Source organism: Porites lutea, chromosome 10, assembly GCF_958299795.1.
Source record: "Porites lutea chromosome 10, jaPorLute2.1, whole genome shotgun sequence".
Taxonomy (NCBI): Eukaryota; Metazoa; Cnidaria; class Anthozoa; order Scleractinia; family Poritidae; genus Porites; species Porites lutea.
In genome coordinates, this window is record NC_133210.1 from 7,144,647 (window position 1) to 7,163,485 (window position 18,839).

Below are 18,839 nucleotides of genomic sequence, written 5' to 3' on the forward strand. Positions count from 1 at the left end.
AACATATATACCAGATTATCTACTTGACAAAATAATGGAATCCATGCCGACAAAACCGTTAATTTTTCTATGACAACCAAGGCCAAAAGAACAAATATTAACGAAGAACTTCCAAAATGGGTAGAAATAGGATGTGTAGGGAAAGCAATGCCTCTTTGATCACAAATACAGCGAAAACATGTTGTCACGCGATGGCAGTTCTTTTGTGGCAAAAAAACAGCGCATTTCATGACAATTACACCAGTGTCAAAAAGTTTTCCGTTAAGTAAAAAGGTCTTTTTTATGCTTGAAAATCAACAAAACGCTTCTTTATACTACGGAAAATGCTTGAAAGCACCGTAAACGCTTGAAATAAACGATTAACAGGCACGCACATGTTTATTACAACGGTTAACAACGATTAACAGCGGTTAACAGAATATATTAAAGGAAAATGATAGTCGAACTGTTGTTTTTCTTCAGAAAAGTTGTTAACCGTTGTTAACCGTCGTTAACCGATGTTTCTTTCCTCTGCCGTACTTTATTCGTTAAGTTAACCGTCTGCGAGAAAAACTACTCCGTTTTTTGTTGCATAACAAGCTCATCAAAGCACCTTACAAATCAAGGGATTTCCCGTTATTGTTCCCGCGGGATCTGCGTGGAGAAATAAGAGATCCATCATACCACATTCCCGTTCGTACACAATTCCACATTTGCTGTAACTGAGGCAATGTTGTCCTATTAAGTGTAGGATCTTTGCACTGCACTTGGCGAACGACGTAATCACTGCTAAGGCAAATTACTCGCGGGATGGAAAAATGAGCCAAATTCGCGTGACTGTAAGTGACCAGATAAGCGCCCTAACCTTCCTCTCACCCAGTGATTCATGCGATATTTCCGAGCCTCCTGAAAATGATTCGTCACTATCGGAAGTTCTCGAGAGATCCATTTTGTCTGGCGATTACATATCAATGTCATCATTTGAGCAGGCAAAGCGTCTACGGACACGTAAGCCGTTAAAAGTCATGCCCATGGTAACGTCACAGAGTAAATGTCATTTGACAGATCATGTAATCAGAGTGTTATAACTTCTATTTTTACTGTAAAAATTTTATTTCGCATTCAAAAGAAAAAAAAAAGGATGCTGAAACAATGGCTTTTATCAATTTGACCAAAAAAGAGGACTATAACTTGAGGTAATTGGTATGAAAGTTAAAGAATACCGTAAACAGTCCGCAGACAACCCCGGACAAAACCTGTTGAGACAAATCGCGAAAATGCCTATTTTTTCCTGTCATCCTGGCAAAAACTGCAACCTCCGCCAAATGAATGCCCGATTTCCCCCCTCCCCTGATCCAAAGTTGTTTAGGATAGCATGGCAATTATACACGTTGGTTTTTAGACCAAGGCAACTTTGAATAGGGGGTGGGGAGGTGGGTTTACTTTTTGCGTTTAGGGGAGACGGGAGTAGGGCGAAAAAGTTAGAAAATAGATGGAATTGTCTCAACAGTTTTGTCCGGGGTTGTAGCTCAGTTACCCAAGAGTTTGCGTTGTTACAGTTGTCACATAATTTTTTTTCCTTCATCCGGTATAGCTTTCTACGCTAATCTATCACTGCAATTACTTTGCAGGTGATTACGTGTGTCATTTCGGAAAGAACTGTAAGCACTGGTTCCTCTCTTAGATTTGAAGATGGATTTTGAAACAATGATCATTGTTCTCTCTATCATGTTCCCAGTGCTAATAAAAGAACAGGGGGCTCTAAATCTTGAAGGTAATGGCTAGCATTATTGTGTAAGTAAACGATTTCAAATTCATTAGCGTGCTTGTATTTGAGAGAATCGACGTTAGTCCTCAGGTCAGTAATTTTTTGTGTTGTTGCATTTTTTAAGTCATTCTCTCTTTGAACACCCCTGGTTGCTCAAGCCCATTTAATCGCGTTGCAAAAAAGATGTTTTCCAGGTTTTCGTCAAGAGCGAGTTAAGGTTAGAAACATTCACTAGAATGATTTGAGGAGATATTTTGACTTTATCGCTTATTAGTATAAAAAAAAGATTATTGAAGAGAAAATATGCTTCAAGCTTTTCTGGCCTGATAAGGCCATCTTTAAATTTTTATCATTTTTTCGTTTCGCATAATTGTTATTGAAATGTACATGTCTTCGTTCCTAAAATGAACTTATTGTAAAGTATCATGTTTCCCCATGTAAATTCCACCCCGCGGATTCGAATTCCGGATTCCAGTCTTTGTCACTTGAACTTAGATTCTGGAATCCAATCGTTAGAGGGATTCCCGTTTCCTTGAGCTGTATTCTTGATTCCACAAACCAGGATTCCTGATTCCACGGATTTCCCGGATTTTGGAATCCGCTTTCCCTTACATGGAGCAAATCATGTCTTTGGGAGGGAAATGATAATTTTTCTTTAGTAGTGATATTATTATATAAAGGAAGGCTAGTTTTATGAAGATTTTGTGCGAAAGAATTTTGCCTCAAAGTGACATTAATTCCGTCCGTAAATATATGGAGAATGTAATTCTTGTTTTTCTTTATCACCACGTTTTCGCAGAAAACTCCAATTATATAAACCGAAAAAAGAACGAGATAAAGAGAGAGCAAGAACGAGCCAAACAATTAATCAATGAATTTGTACGAGAGATTGACGCCAGTTGCGAAAAAGGAAACGAAAGTAAGTAATAAGTAATGTGGGGTTGAATCTCTTAAACTAACAAATTTATCTTTATGGTAAAACTATTATAACACATGAATTACACATAGAGTAAAATATAATATGATATTATTTTTTGGATGATCGGGATAATGATCGGGATAATGATATCACGTGGAAATGACGTCACGATAGTTTAAGGTTAAATCGAATTTTAGCCCTTATTGACCTGAACTTTGGAAATGCTTTAATATGTGCATACTTTGGGTGCTTGTCTTCCGTTATGCGAAGTTTCACATAAATCTATAAGAGGAATTTCGAGATATCTTGGAATAATTCTACAAAAAGGGTATAAATTATGCTTGAACTATTACAACATTACCATATTTCGGAAAGATTACGGAGGGCAACCAAGCGCGGTAAATTTTCGCGTGCTGCATACAGGGAATGTGATTTTGTGCTAAACTTGAGACAACAGGAAATTCCAAAACAAAAAAATTATCAAAATCTCTCACATCGCTTCAATATTTACTCAATTTTGCGCCTACGTTAGGCAACTTCAAATGTTTCAATGGACACGAAAATCGGTCATTTTGTAGTACAATGACCAATTACATCGCTGAAATTTTTTAAAGAAAATCTATCATCGAATTTTGGTTAATCACTGTTTTCGTGAAAGTAGCCTTAGAAATTACAAAAAGAGCTCAGCATTGCGTTTTACCCAGATTCACATGATTTCATGTTTTTGGAAATCGCGCAAGTCTATTTGCGTTTAGCTGATTGTAGAGTGTGTATTAATGGTAATTTGCAAAACGAATGCGTGATAAAACCTATCCGGAAACATCCAAAAAGTAGCAATTTGTCTGCATAAAGTCCAGTCTTCAGTTCATGCATAATTTATAACCATTTTTTAGAACTTCCAATATATCTCAAAATTCCTCTTATAGATTTCTGTGAAACTTCGCATAACGGAAGACAAGTACCCAAAGTATGCACAGCTTTAAGTATTTCAGTCCAAAGTTCAGGTCGATAAGGGCTGAAATTCGATTTAAAGCTAAAACTATTGTGACGTCATTGCCTCGTGATATTTATTCCCATTGCCCAAAAAATAATATCATAATAAAGCCCAGTCTATGTGTACTGAATCATCTTGTTATACAAAGATCAATTTGTTTAAGTATAAGAGATTCAAAGATGGAAGGTGTTGCTACAAAATTATTGTGCCGAGCCACCTTAAGCAGACAAAAATCTTTGGGGCTTTAAAAAGGGGTGTGGAGTACTTTAGGAATTATGGGATGGGATGTGCCGCTCGAAACCCGGATGCCTTGGCCTATAGCATACCCGTTACAGCTGAACTTTGGCACTCTATACTAGACTAAACTCCCCCAAAAGACTGTTACTCCTTATATATCCTATCCCTGACTAAACTGCTTGAAAACCATACCGTCCCTTAACAATGGGACATACCTATATAGCCCATATACATGTATGGTCTTACCCCCACCTCCTCCCCACACCCCCCCGGCCCCACCGCCCCTTCCCAGGGGTTTTACCTGCGTGTAAGAACCTTTGAAGTTGTTCTTTGATTTGAAGTTACGTGATTGTATTATTTTCAGTCTGGCTCAAATGTGTTGATCAAACACTCTGCTTGCATGTTAAGCTTTCCCGCTCTTCACCTGCTTCGAGGTGCCTCTGTTATTGCGCTTGTTATAAGACTGTAGTTTTCATTTGAACAGTGTATGTTCATCATCATCAATTTTTATTTATACACGAAATCGTATCATTTTACATGGTCTTCCTAGGTATCCTGTTTAAAACTAGACTAAAATACTAAGACTAAAAGACTAAGGAACTATTGACTATAATGTTAAAAATACAAAAACTTACATTATGAATAATAAGAGTTACAATGGGTCATGGTGTATTAGAAAAATCTTTCCCATGAATTGAAGTTTTAAAAACATTTAATCTAGGCAGTTTTCTAATCTCTGAGGGAATCTTGTTCCACAGAACAGATCCTCTGTAGTGTAGGCTCCTTTTTGCAGACTCAGTTTTGGGTCTGGGGACATAATAATTTAACTCAGAATTTCTAAGATTGTGTGAATGTACATTTGAGGTGTAGGTAAAGATCCGCCTCAGATACGATGGGGAAAGATTATTATGGATTTTATACATTGTCACAGTCAACTGTTTAAGTCTTGCATATTCTAGCCTTTCCCAGCCAAGCTCATCCAACAAAACACTTGAGCGAATGTCATAGTTAGAAAAGGTGAGAATTCTAGTAGCCCTATTCTGCAGCTTTTGAAGTTTGTCTGCTAGTCCCTTATTGATATTATCCCAAACGGCACCACAGTAATTAAAATATGGCATTACCAGTGCATTGTACATGTTCACTCTAGTATCAAATGGTATAAAATGACTTACACGCCTTAAGATAGCAATACCAGCGGATATTTTCTTTGAAATGGTATGAATGTGTGGGCGCCAGTTCAAAGATTCATCAATTTGAACTCCAAGGGATTTATGTTTAATTACTCTTTCTAAGGGTGTATTATTGACTTTGACTGTGAAGTCACTATTTATTTGGGATAACTTAAATTGGCTCCCTATAAGCATGTATTTAGTCTTCTTAACATTTAAAGTTAATTTGTTTGCTGACAGCCATGACTGGATTAAATTCATATCAGAATTCATTTTATGTTCAAGGACACATGGGTCTTCTGCAGATGTGGTAAGGGTAGTATCATCTGCATACATTCTGGGTTTTGAAAACAAATTACATGAAGGGAGATCATTAATATAAATAGTGAATAAGAGAGGGCCTAAAATAGACCCCTGTGGAATACCACATGTTATATTACAGAAATCAGATTGAACTCCATCAATGAACGTTTGTTGCTTTCGGTCAGATAGATAGGACTGGAACCGGTTAAGGGACTGAGAACTGACCCCATAGAGTTTAAGCTTTCCCAGAAGGATAGCATGATCCATGGTATCAAAAGCTTTTTTCAAGTCCAGGAATATCACACCATTTAAGAGACTGTCGTCAATATTCCATAGCCATTCATTCGTAGCCTCAAGTAAAGCTGTTTCAGTGGAAAACATAGGTCTGAAGCCAGATTGTGATTCAGTTAACAAGTTATTATTATTTTAATATTCATATAATTGATTAAAAACAACTCTTTCAATTAATTTACTTACCACAGGCAGAACTGAGATAGGTCTGTAGTTGTTAGGATCAGTCCTGAGGTCTTCTTTAAATATTGGCGAAACTCTAGCTCGTTTCCAAGCATTTGGAAATATTCCAGTGGTAATTGACTGATTTATTATAAAAGTTAGACTGCGAGTAACTATGGGAGACGCTTCTTTCTTGCATAAGCTTAAAAAGGCCAATTTATAACATAAACTTTCATCTGTTTTCCATAACGTAGATTTAACATGCAACTTTGATGTATCAATGTGCGGTTTCGAGCAAGGCAAAGATGACAAGTTTGACTGGACTCGTCACAATGGAAGCACTCCTTCTTCCGATACTGGACCTCCCTTTGATCACACAACTGGGACAGGTGAACTCTAAACTAATAATTCAGCAATAGCTAGTCTTACTATTAGCGAAAACAGTTACCTTGTATTACTCTTATTCGGCATCTTAACTTAATTAACTCTTTTTTTCTTGAAAACAATCTTTGGTCTTGAAAGTTGATACCCAGCCAGTTTTTGCTACTTTGAAGTTTTTGGCGGGGACACGAAGCGAAGGGCGAGCGTCAGTGCGTCCACTGCTAATAGAAATTGGAAAGCTTGGAAGAGATTTTTGGAAACAGTTTAGGCATATTACTTTCCTTTCTCAAATAAAACTGAACTGTCGTCTTGTACTGTTTCTATTTAATTTTCATTCATATTTTCATTCATAATATGCCAGTCAAGAATTTTGTAGTGATGCTACGTTTTTACCATAATTCGTGCCCTGAATACCTCAAACCACTTGAATGAAGTTTGATGTGTCTGTTCTAACACTTTCTCTATCTTCGCAGAAAAATCTCGTCTACGTCGTATAAAAGATTTCTCGTTTCTTCTACCTACAGACACGTAGTTTTTAGAGCCCGGCCTAGATCGCCTTTTTTTTAAGGTTGTTATAACCTTTTTAAGTTTGTAGTGATGTACCGCACATTTCTCCGTCAATGCACCGCACAGCACCTGAACACGTACCGCACAGTTTATGTAGACTAAAGAACTATAGCTATTAGAAGCGAAAAAGGTTAAATGAGTTATTTGCTGCCCTGATCTGTCCTCGAAGGAAAAAAAAGCAGTACCTTCAAATAAAATTCCTATCAGATATTGTGATGACTAATATAATTACACATATGCACTGTTCGTTTGGGCCAAAGAAAACATTAGCTTAATATACATTTTGTAAGACAAAAGTCGGCTCGATATTCTTCAAAAGGTCTTTCCTTTATTCTGAGACAGAAATAATTTGTCTGTGGCTAGACGCTCTGATCTACACAGAGAGGACAAAAGCAGCAAAAGTTGCATAGGTGTAGCTTAGGGTATGTTAGTCAATATCACGATCAGTGCTCGCAACCTACCTTTTATTGATTTGCAGCAATTGCTCAATGAAGGTCTCCAACAACCTTTCGTGATGGGTGCCCTGTGTTGAAAATTAAATCCTTTGATTTTTGTGCCTAAAAGGAAGCAAAATTAAAACAGTATAATGGATTGATTATAAATTAATATAGATAATCAACTTATCGATTTCGTTTCTGCAGGAATATACTTACCTATAGACACACGAATTTCTTGTTCAGGAAATTTTACAGTATCTTTAATGTTTACTTTAGACTGAGAAAGCCCTTCATGACCCTTTCAGTCTTAGAAGGCATACAGATTTAAGCAAACTAAATCTCTCTCTTGCATGTCAAAATGTTCGATACGATGATTTGCCAATTTCGACTGACTTACAATAGTGAAACCTGGGGTGTATACACCAAACCTGGATTTAAGGCGTGGGACAGCTCACACAAACACTCACCATTTTACATTACTGTTTAAAGTTTACGGTCATGCAAATAAAGCTAATTGTTGTTCTTGTTACCTTCTTAAAGGTTATTACATGTACATAGAAGCATCCAGTCCACGACAACTAGGTGATTTCATGAATGCAAAATTGTACAGTCCTCCGCTGAAATTCCAAGGGAACGCGTGCCTTAAATTCTATTACCATATGTCGGGTGTAACCATTGAAAGCTTGAGAGTTACAATAAATGGGAAACTGGTATTCTATGAGAGTGGCAATAGAGGAGACATGTGGAGAAAAGCCACCATAGATGCGTCATCTATTCTGGGATTGCATAGGGTAAGCGTTATTTTTGCCTCTCTAGCGTCTAAACCTTAATGAGATCATCAAAGATGACGTTGTTCCTTAAAGGCACTGTGATCGATAGTTGAAGCCCAAAAACAAAACTACAGTGACTAAAAAAAAAAACTAAACGAAAAGGAAGAAAAAAAAAAAAAAGAAGAGAAACAGAAAAACAGTATCCGCCCGGAATCGAACTCGGGACCTTGTACCCGCCGGGTAGTTTCATTACATGCACCGCGCCAAGTGGAAACATACTATAAAGGTGGCGATAATATTTTATTTAAAGCCTTTCTCCTAAAACTTCCGCGGGGTGGAAGGGCGCCCTGTATAAAATTAATCGAGCCCTAGTAAGCACGAATTCAAAGACATTTTTCAGGAGAATGACTGTTTATGTCTAAAAAGACCTTAGGCGACAGGGCTTTCCAAGTGCCTGCAACGACTCTATGGAACAAACTTCCAAGTGCATTAGAGCGGTTTTCACCTGACTGTCGTAAAACCAAAACCAAAGTAAATACACTAGCCAACCAAAGGGCGTAGTAAAACCAAAACCAATCCAATTCCTCAATTACTTTCGACAGTCAAGTGAAAACCGCTCTAAGGATGGAAACAAGCTTAAGGCCTTTTAAAGCCAAACTAAAAACTTTACTTTTTAAAGAAGCCCATGATTTATAGATTTAGGACTATGAATGACTTGTCGATTAACGTTTTTAAGATGATTTCAATTTCTTAGTTTCAATACATTTTTTAATCGAATCTTATAATTGCCTTTTTAATTGTGTATATAGAGAGATTTAAACTAAATTTTTAGGGGTTTTTTTAGGAAATTTTACCTATAATTTTTCATTTATTTTAATTTATTTTTTATTTTTTCATTTTTTGTTGTTGTTAGTGCTTATTAGATCATATATTTGAATGCTATTTTGCGCCTAATAAATAATAAATTACTATTATTATTATTATTATTATTATTATTATTATTATTATTATTATTATGTCTTGACGGTAACAAACCCAGCTTAAACGCATTTCATTGCATCGCATACGGAGGCTCGTCTGCGAGCAAAACATGTGTTTTGTTACCTCGATTTTCGCTCATATCTTCAGGCTAATGATCCAAATCGCTTCCATTTGCTCTTACAAGTACTTTTACATTCGAAATTCATGACAAAAAGCACTAAGACACTCTTCGCCTGAAACACAAAATGCTCCGCGGCGACACACACTAGATGACGTCAAGGCGGACACCAAGCGATATACAGATTCATATAGAAATATGGGGCGTCCATTACAGCTGGCTAAGACCGCGCGCGCTGCGCCCGCGACGAGATTATAAACTCTCTTCGCGAGGAATAATAATGATAATAATGATTAAACTTATAGATGTATCGGTACCATCTGACCGAAACACCTTGACGAAAGTGATTGTAAAACTCTCAAATACAAAGATCTAGAGATTAAAACCAACGAGAATATGGGGAAAGAAGATAGAGACTGTGTCGGTTATTGTTGGTGCGCTGGGACTTATTAGTTAGGGAAAGGACCAGAATTTAGGAAAGATCCCTGGAGCCAGTAACATTAATGAGCTTCAAAAGATCATCATCCTAGGAAAGGCGCACATACTGAGAAGGTTTCTGTCCAACAAATAAAAAACTCCCCTGGTACCTCAGGACCAAGGATTGGCCCTAGTTCTAGGAGAGTGTAGGAAGCAATTAATAGTACTGAAAACGTTTATTATAATAAATAAATGATAATAATAATAACTAATAATAATAATAGTAACAACAGTTATTTCTATAGCGTCATTTCCATTGCTGCTAATGGCGCTTTACAACAACAATTACTTTAAAAAAATACATTGTTTTAAAATTGAAAATTAAGCTTAGAGTTAAAATTTACAATAACTTTAAAATGAATAAAGGATCATGAACAAAATCAAATGCAAATCAAATACAAACGTAGGAAATATGTTACTTGGATGATTATAAATTAAAAGCCTTCTTGAAAAGATAACTTTTAACTAAATGTTTAAAGTCATTAAGACTACTGCAGCACCTTTTACATTCTGAGGCAACTCGCTCCATAGATTAGGGGCTGCGGATGCCGAGAGAGCTCTGTAGTAGCCATACGTTCTTAAAAAATGGGACATATCAACGATACGATTACTATTAGAGGATCCCAGGTTCGTACACGTTGCGTATGCTGCTTAACTAATTCGGAGAGTTAAGTTGGAGCAAAAGGTTATTCAGCTCCTTAAAAGTTATTAATAATATCCTTATTATAACACGTTTTCAGTTCAACTGGTAGCCAGAGGAGCCCATCTAAAATAGTGGCGATGTGTTATCTTTTACCTGTCAAGGTGACAACCCTTGCTGCTGCATTCTAAACTGACCGAGGGAATTGCATAAGTCTAACCTTGATGCTAAAAAGGGTATCTGTAAAACCAGGAAGAGGCCCGGAACAGTCCCCGGAACACCCCGGGACACCCCCTGAACACCCTCAGGACACCCCGGAATACCCTGGAACACCCCCCTGAAGGAACGGACCCTTAATTACAAAAATTAGGTTAAAAGAAATATATAACCAACAAAACCCCTAAAATATCATCAACGAATCAATAAATAACTTTCATCTGTCACTGGAAAATGGAAATTGGGCCAGATTGACGAACGATTTCTGCATGAAGATTTTAAGAAAGTAGTCCGTTGCCTTTAAACGAATACTTACTAACCTTTTTGTCTGAAATATAGCTAAAAGAGCCCCTACTGAAGTCAAGGAGAAAAAATAAACCAAAAATAAAATATCTTGCCAATTTGATGTCTACCGTGTTCGAGGAGTATCACTTAGGCCCAGTTCAGACGCCGATCTTTTCATGAGCCGAACCTGATACATTGAATTAAGTACATGAAAAGTTCGGCGTCTGAATCAGTTAGCAACGCCTATTTCAATTAAGAACGGCTCAGCCGTTCTTCACGCCTAGCCCGGCCGGGAATTCGACTGGTGAACGACTTTGGAACGGTTTTAATTTGATTCAGACGCCGAGCTTTTCACGTACTTTGCAAACAGTTTGACGAAAATGAACATTTTTCTCCTTTTGAATTTAGTTCGGCTGGAATTAAGATCGGCGTCTGAATCAATTCAGACGGTCTAAATAGTTTGGGTAGGCCTTAATTCGAATAAGGTTTGGCTCATGAAAAGTTCGGCGTGTGAACCGGGCCTTATAAAATTCACTTATTTTGATTCTAAGGACTTGTCTTGTTTTCTTTTACCTTGGTATTTTGTCTTTGATTAAAAAGATAAATACTCTTGGGTTAGTGTTTTATTTTGATGTTTCAGCTAATGTTTGTTTTTTTCTTTCGAGCGGTAGATAATATATTGCATGGAGATTTCTTTGTTCTGTAGGCAGTGTTTCCAGGAAGGGGGCACTCCCTTATTTTGCCTTGACGGTAAGCTGCCCCTGAGCAGGGCATGGTTTTCAGGGTGTTGGACCCGAATCCTTTACAAGAACGTGAAGGTTAGATATAAGAGGTCTACATTTTTTATACCAACAATTTTTGACCAAAAAAACCAATCACATTAGATGTTAGTTTGAAAAAAATTCTTACTTCTGTATGTGAAAACGAAACGAATTAGGGCCCTAATTGCTGGTTTTCAGTGTCACGCCGTTCAAAATAGATCAAAATCAAAATCAAAACCGTTGAATAGATAAAGTCCAGAATCTGGGAAATGAAAGGAGGTAAATATGCAAAGACCCTCGCCAAGATTCAGATCAGAGGAATATTTCGTATACGAGATATCCGAAGAAATGTTTTACTCAAATTTATAGAGATTTGTATGGAGACGTCATGCTGGCGCTCATCTGGATAGGCTCCAACATGGCGGACGGAAACCAACAGAAACATCTGTTACCGAGTTTTGCTATAAAAGCGGGAATTCATTCTTCGAGAAACTCATAAACATTAAAGTAATACTTTTTCTAATACGTGATTTGTTTAGATAGCAAAATTCCCTGAAATAAGTCATTTTTTTAACCTACATGGCAGCCTTCTTAGCCGTCATGTAAATGCCGCGTCACGCAAAAGCTTAGAAATTCAAGCGTACTCTATCACAAAACCAAGAACCCTTTTGAAGCGAAAATTTGTATGAAAATTAGTTTTCAGTCGCTCTAATACATCGTCAAAGTAAAATCTCGGTAGGATCGATAGTTTTATAGTTTGAAATTTAGTGACGTCATGTGAAAACCAGCTACATATGGTCTCTTTTCTTAGGCAGGGTCTGGGTTTGAAGGCCTCGGCGGCAAAACTTCACCCAAACTTTCCTTGAGTTCACCCCTCAGGTATGATGTTTTTCTTGAGATTAGTGAGCCTTTGGACTGAAGCGCGATGTCCTGTAGTCCCTACAGTTGGAATAAATACTCTAGCTTAACATTTACGCGACTGCTCTGATGGTTGATGAGGCAGCTTCTTCGGAACACACCCTCTCTGTCTCGTTCGGCCATGATATATGCGTCTGAGTGTCCTGGCCGTCAGTATTGCTGACCACCCACTACTGAAGCTGTCACGTGGGTAATATCCAGATATATCTCATTTTGAAAATCAAAACGCCATTTGAGAAATCATGCGCGATAAATTTTGGAAATCAAAGATTACCGGAGAATTTAAAATGCAACACCTAAAACAAAAAACATTTTCGTTTTAATCAAAGACAAAATATCAAAATTAAAGAAAACGAAACAAGAATCAAAACGAATGAATTTTATAAGTGATACTCTTCGAACACGGTAGACATCAAATTGGGTAGAAGATATTTAGTGAAAATATTGTTAATCCCTCATGGGCCATCCGCTTGGGTCTAATATACGACTCTTTTATTTTATTTTTTTGCTTAACTTTATTCAATAAGGGTTCTTTCAGCTGTATTTCAGACAAAAACTAGTAAATATTCGTATAAAGGCAACGGACTACTTTCTTAAAATCTTGATAGGTCATTAAGTAGCGTGAATTCGTCAATCTCAGCTGACCAGGAGCCTGATCTGAGTTCTGACCCACTCTCCGTTTTCCAGTTACAGATGAGAGATGTTTATTGATTCATTGATGACATGTTAGGGGTTTTTTTGGTTTTGTAATTTTTTTGGCCTAATTTTTGTAATTAAGGGTGACAGGTCCGGTCCGTCAGGGGGCGTTTCGGGGTTTTCCGGGGTGTCTTGAGGGTGTTCCGGGCGTGTTGCGGGGTGTTGCGGGCCTGTTCCTGGGTTTACAGACACCCTCTTGATCTGTTACAAAAGCACGCATTAAATTTCTGCGGTGTGAAAACTAATGTTGTATTTCCTTATGCGACTTATATTCCTTGAGTGATAAAATGCTGATTTAGCCACCACGGTAACGTAATCATTATTCATCGCCTGGGGGGGTGGGTCGAAGGAATTTGGACTTACCAAGGTAAAATATAGATAATCCCACTTTAAATGTCATTTCACTGAAGTGATCCCCCTATAACCCTTGATAACTCTCATTATCCACCCATATTCACCTTTTGACGTGATTATTTTACTGTTTGTTTGTTTGTTCTTTGTTTTTCTTTTGGTGGGGGGTGGGGCGCAAAAGAAAATCATGATAAAGCCAAGAAGAAAGAAGGAAAATATGAGGAACGTTCGAAAAACCAATGGCAGGAGGATCCTGAGCAACGACTCATGCAGAGCGCTAGCGGACGTCAGCTCTTAGGAAACTTGACTTCAATCGAAGTCGCGGAACAAATTTTCGGTTCAGTCGAGGAGAATGATAGAGGTACCCCTGTAGATAGCATCTCAATGTTGTCTTTGCTACTAAGAAACTAGCAGGGATTTCGCACCTAAGCCCTTCACTGTGTCTACTAGAAAAAGGTATTTTTAGTACGACCTTAGAAAAAATCTAGAGCAATTAGCGACCGTTTTAAAGCCACCAAGTACAATGCCCAACTGCAGTAACTAGCAAGGGTTATATTTTGTGGTTGAAAAAGATGAAGAGGCTAAGAGGTAGACGAAAACATCGAATCGGATAATGAGGTGACGTACGCTTTGAAAAGGCAAATGTTGTCATAGAATCGGATGACAGTATTCACGAGGCAGATGAAGTCATCTAATCGGATACTAGGGCTCAAAAGAGGCAAATCAAGTCGTGGAATCGGATAATGAGGTTCAAGACACAAATGAAGAGTTCGAATGGGACAATGATTCTCAAGATGAGACAGATGAGGGGGTTGAATCGGATGTAGTCTACAGCTGATAAAGGGAGCCTATTCCTGAGAAGGCGATCACGCTATTACAGTGATTCAGTTATCAAGAGTTATTTTTCCTAATTCATAACTGACCTGCTATGTTCAACGTTGAATAATAGCTTTTGGTATTAGCACGTTATAAAGGGTAACAAGAGCCATAATGGGTAAATATAAAAGTGTTCGCACAAAACGTTATTCGCCATAATAACAGACTTGCTTTCTGACCTTTTTCCTAAACAAAGTGGTGTTGGAACAAATTGAGACTGCAAACACTATTATCTCCCCAGTTTTGGTCTCGAATTACAAATGATTCTCCCTAATGTTTTCCTAAAAATCCAGTACACCCCCCACCCCCCTTCATGTCATAAATAATGACTGGTCCCTTACTTTAGTCAGGAGCATTCTGTACTTTCTTGTTGAAAAAAAAAAGTTGACTTGACTCCTACCGTTTTTATATTGCGCCTTACTCAGTTAAATATACTAAGATTAAATACGTATAAAATGTCTATAAGTAATGTATCATTCGGCAAAATTCACTATTGTTTATTCAGTGTAATGAAATTGACCCTCTAAATGTAGAGGCAGATATCACTTAGCGTTTCTCAGGGGATCTGTATCGCTATAACACATTTCCTTATTATTATTATTTTTAACTGTAATGAGGTCGCTGTGATTTCTTTTATAATAAATTTTTTAAACATCCCTGTTAACTTGCCTGTCCTTTTTTTTTTTAGGTTTTAAGGTCGGATAAAGACGAACCTTTCGGACTTATTACTCCATTGACATTATGTTTTTTACGTGATAGCTTGAAGTGACTGCGTTTCCTTCAACAATATCTGAAATCTTGTTTATTCACAAAAATATCTATTTTAAGACATGAATTAACCAGTGTTAGGAATACCTTTTTCTGTGTGTGTAATATGTAATCATTCTATTTTTTTTCTTCAATAATTTTCTATTTGTATTTATTTTTGTAATCTTTTTAATTTTGCTTTTTATTTTGTTTTGCTTTGTTTTCCTCAGTATGTACTGTGTACTAGTGTATTTAGCTTTCTACTGACGTTAACTAGTGTATTGTATCGATTATGTAATCTTATGTACCGTTTTTGGAATTACTAATAAAGTTAATTAATGATAAAAAGTATATATATGTATTATGTTTTTAACAGGTGATATTTGAAGGCGTAGTTGGAAGCAGTCATCTTGACGCTGGTGACATAGCAATTGACGACTTCTCCTTGACAGCAGACACAGAAGCGTCTTGTGACGGTAAGAATTTTGACTGAAGGAGCACTGGGACGTTATTCGAAAAAATAAAAACGTCGCAACAAACAGAAATTTGCAAGGGTATGATGGAAGAAAAAAAGTTGAAGAAATGATGGAGTTTTGTCAAGAACAACACTTATGCTTGCATGGAATTTGTTTGCAGTTAATTTTAACAGTTATATATTCTACGAGAACGCACGGTAATTCAAGCAAGAGACCAAACTTTCTAATCATTTATCGGCGATACGAAACACCTTTAGGTGAAACCGTAGTTGACCTGATAAACGCACGGGGAGTCCAAAAAGGGGGGTTTAAAAGACAGGAAGCGTTTAAAAGAGAGAGAGCCGTTTATTCTCAAAAGTGCAATAATAAGTTCGAAAAAATAATATACTTTCGGCAAAAATATCAAGAGAGTTTTAGAATACCGGAATATCCACTCCATCAATTAATACGTCTAGGCCGTGTATAGAGACACATATCACTCTTTCAATTCAGAATCCTCGCTCAGGGTTATTGTGTTGCCATCGTTATAAGTCTATCCTTACTTTCAACTTGATATTGAACAAGATGAAGTACGCAAAGCATTGTTAATCAAGCAAGAAACTGAATGAATTGGATTATTTTTTTCCTTTTTGCTAATTCCTAGTATTTTGGAGTAATTCTTATAGGGGGCGTCTATTATTTTAGACAGGGGGCGTTTACTAGACAGGGGCGTCTAATACAACTTTAACGGTGTAGAGGGGGCGTTTATTCCTCACGAGGCGTGTGCTAACTTTTTATATTATTTTTTTACGCACAATGTAATGTCTAGCTTGTTTTAAATAATTATTTTCGTTTCTCTCTTTCTTTCATTTAGCCGAATTACCTAAAACATGCAGTGAAATAAAATACAACAACGCAAAAGCCCCAAGTGGCAATTATGTTATCGATCCCGATGGAGTTGGGGGCTACAAGTCTTTTGCTGTTCACTGCGACATGACAGACAAGAATGAAGTTGGCGTAACAGTTGTCGGTCACGACAGTGAAGGCAGAACTCTGGTTAACGGCTATGAAAGAAAAGGAAGCTACGTACGTGATGTCCATTACGAAGGGTCAGGGCTAACTAGCAACCCACAATTGTTTGGCCTTCTGAATGTCTCTGCACATTGTGAGCAGTTTATCAAGTATGAATGCTATCACGCAGTTCTTCTGTATAATGGTAATCCATATAGCTGGTGGGTATCGCGTGACTCCAAGAAAATGACCTACTGGGGTGGAGCCAGCCCAGCTGACTCCTACAAGTGCGCATGCGGGGTGACCAATACATGTGCAGACAGCAGCGGTGGATGCAACTGTGATAAAAATGATAAAGCCTGGCGTGAGGACAGCGGTCTTCTAACTCAAAAGAGTGACCTGGACCTGCCAGTTTTACAGTTAAGATTTGGAGATACAGGAATTGATTATGAGAGAGGTTATCATACCCTTGGGAAACTCAAGTGTTACGGAATAGCTTCTGTGCATTGAAATTTAATACAAAAAAAAACACGAGTAAACGTGTTTGTTGTCAGTTGACTTGCACCCAGTGTGGGCGGGTTTGAGATCAGCCTCATCTCCAGAGATTTCCTAATCCTGAAGACAAGGTTGAGATCTGTTCTCATGCAGGGCTTCAGGAGCTTACACAAGGCTGATGACTTTTTAGAGGATTTTTAATTTAAAAAATTACCCTAATGTTAACGCAGCAAGAGATCGAAAGAGGTTGTTCCATATGTTTCATTTTCAATTATATATATTCTTCTTTGCATAGCAGGCTTTAGCTAATTTTAAAACAAAATGTAAGTAGTTTTCCATCTATGAACGTAGAGACTGCAGTTGCCTGAGAATTGGTTTTGACTGTTATTATTGCATTGCAATTGTAAACACATTAGCTGAAGCGTGTCATTAATTTTAATGATAGCGATATTTATAAGTAATGGTATCAGAACTAAGTGGAGTACAATTCAGGGACTATCGGGCGAGTAATTTAAGGCCGATTTGAAATTACGAGCACGATTGAACCCTGCATTTTACGACAAGAATTCTTATTGCCAAAGAGCAGCCGTGAGCGAAAGTTCCAAAGCAGTTGATCTCGAAGCGAAGTAACATAAGGTAGTGTAAGGTAACTTTTATGCCGTAATGCAGATAAGAGAATGCATTGTTTTCGAGTGTTGAAATCACAGGCGGCCCAAACTCACGTTACGAGGAAATGGAGTAAAGGAAATTACACACCATAGGTGACGACGAGTGACCTTTGTGCTGAACGAAGCGCCGGTGTCAAGTTACAAGGGACCGTTGAAAATAAGAGAAATAAAATACTGAGATCTGCGAACGCTAAATAACGTCTTGTGAAGGGAGTAACAGTGGTTATGCAATAAAGCCAAAAAATCTAGTAAGACAACAAGCAGACACCAAAACACAGTGGAATACATCACAGACAGGTAAGTCTTTTTTACTCATTTCATTGATGGAAAATTAGGTTTAACGTTATTAAGTGTTCGCCGATCTCAGTATTTTATTTCTCGTACAAAGTCTCTTATTTTCAACGGTCGCCTACTATAACGCGACACCTTCCGTCCAGCACAGGTCACGCGTCACCTATGGTATGTACTAAATTATCCATAACGTGAGTTTGGGCAGCCTGTGTTGAAATGTGAAATGTGAATTGATCTGATTTACTAAACCGAGGCCACTTGGTTCTAAACTAGGTTAAGCTAATCCAGCGCTACTGCCGATTTTCAATTCTGTTTTAAGACTTAATGATGAAGACTCCTGTAAATTCGTTCTCTCCTAAATCTTAACTCAGGGGCACCCAGCGTCAATTTTTGGAAAATATCTGTTCGGAAGACGATTTGAGATCCAGAATTTTCGGAACACTTGTCGTAAAATTGGTATAAAATTTTATAATTGCCCATTTTTAACGGATTTTTACCCTAAACACCTAGATTTTTCGGGAGCCTTTTTCTGGCTGCAATTTTCGAAAAGGTAAGTTTTGGTCCCTATAATTTTCGGATCACTAGAATTTCAGCTAGCAAACCGGAACAGATAAAAAATTTTTAGGGGATAAAAATTTTCCTATACCGTTTAAATACTAAAATACGTTCAACAATGCTATGTTTAAGTGGTTTTGAACTATAATCTCGTTGGTTGCCCCTGCTTAACTTAGGCTGCTCTTGTACGACTACGATTGCAACTAATTGCCAAATTCCACGTGTTATGGAGGACGTACACAGGCGACGACAATTGGAGAAGGACTCTTAATCCTCTTCAATACTAACAACCGCGCTAATTTTCTGGGCCCACTTCAGTCG

At 37.6% G+C, this 18,839-nt stretch overlaps 3 protein-coding genes across 3 annotated transcripts in view; 2 read left to right on the forward strand and 1 right to left on the reverse strand.

Moving 5' to 3' along the window:
* The window catches only part of LOC140949434 (fibroblast growth factor receptor 2-like), a 236,244-nt gene that overhangs the window by 194,668 nt on the left and 22,737 nt on the right, over positions 1–18,839 (reverse strand). The gene's annotated exons all lie outside the window — the stretch shown is intronic.
* On the forward strand, positions 1,672–15,536 carry LOC140950679 (MAM domain-containing glycosylphosphatidylinositol anchor protein 1-like). The gene is made up of 5 exons (XM_073399926.1): positions 1,672–1,753; positions 2,547–2,666; positions 6,077–6,211; positions 7,748–7,998; positions 15,420–15,536. The coding sequence occupies exons 1-5, from the start codon at positions 1,672–1,674 to the stop codon at positions 15,534–15,536; spliced, it is 705 nt and encodes a 234-aa protein (XP_073256027.1).
* LOC140949932 (neurexin-4-like) lies at positions 15,425–17,044 on the forward strand. The gene is made up of 2 exons (XM_073399086.1): positions 15,425–15,519; positions 16,373–17,044. Exon 2 carries the CDS (start codon positions 16,492–16,494, stop codon positions 17,017–17,019), a length of 528 nt encoding a protein of 175 aa, XP_073255187.1. The 5' UTR covers positions 15,425–15,519; positions 16,373–16,491; the 3' UTR covers positions 17,020–17,044.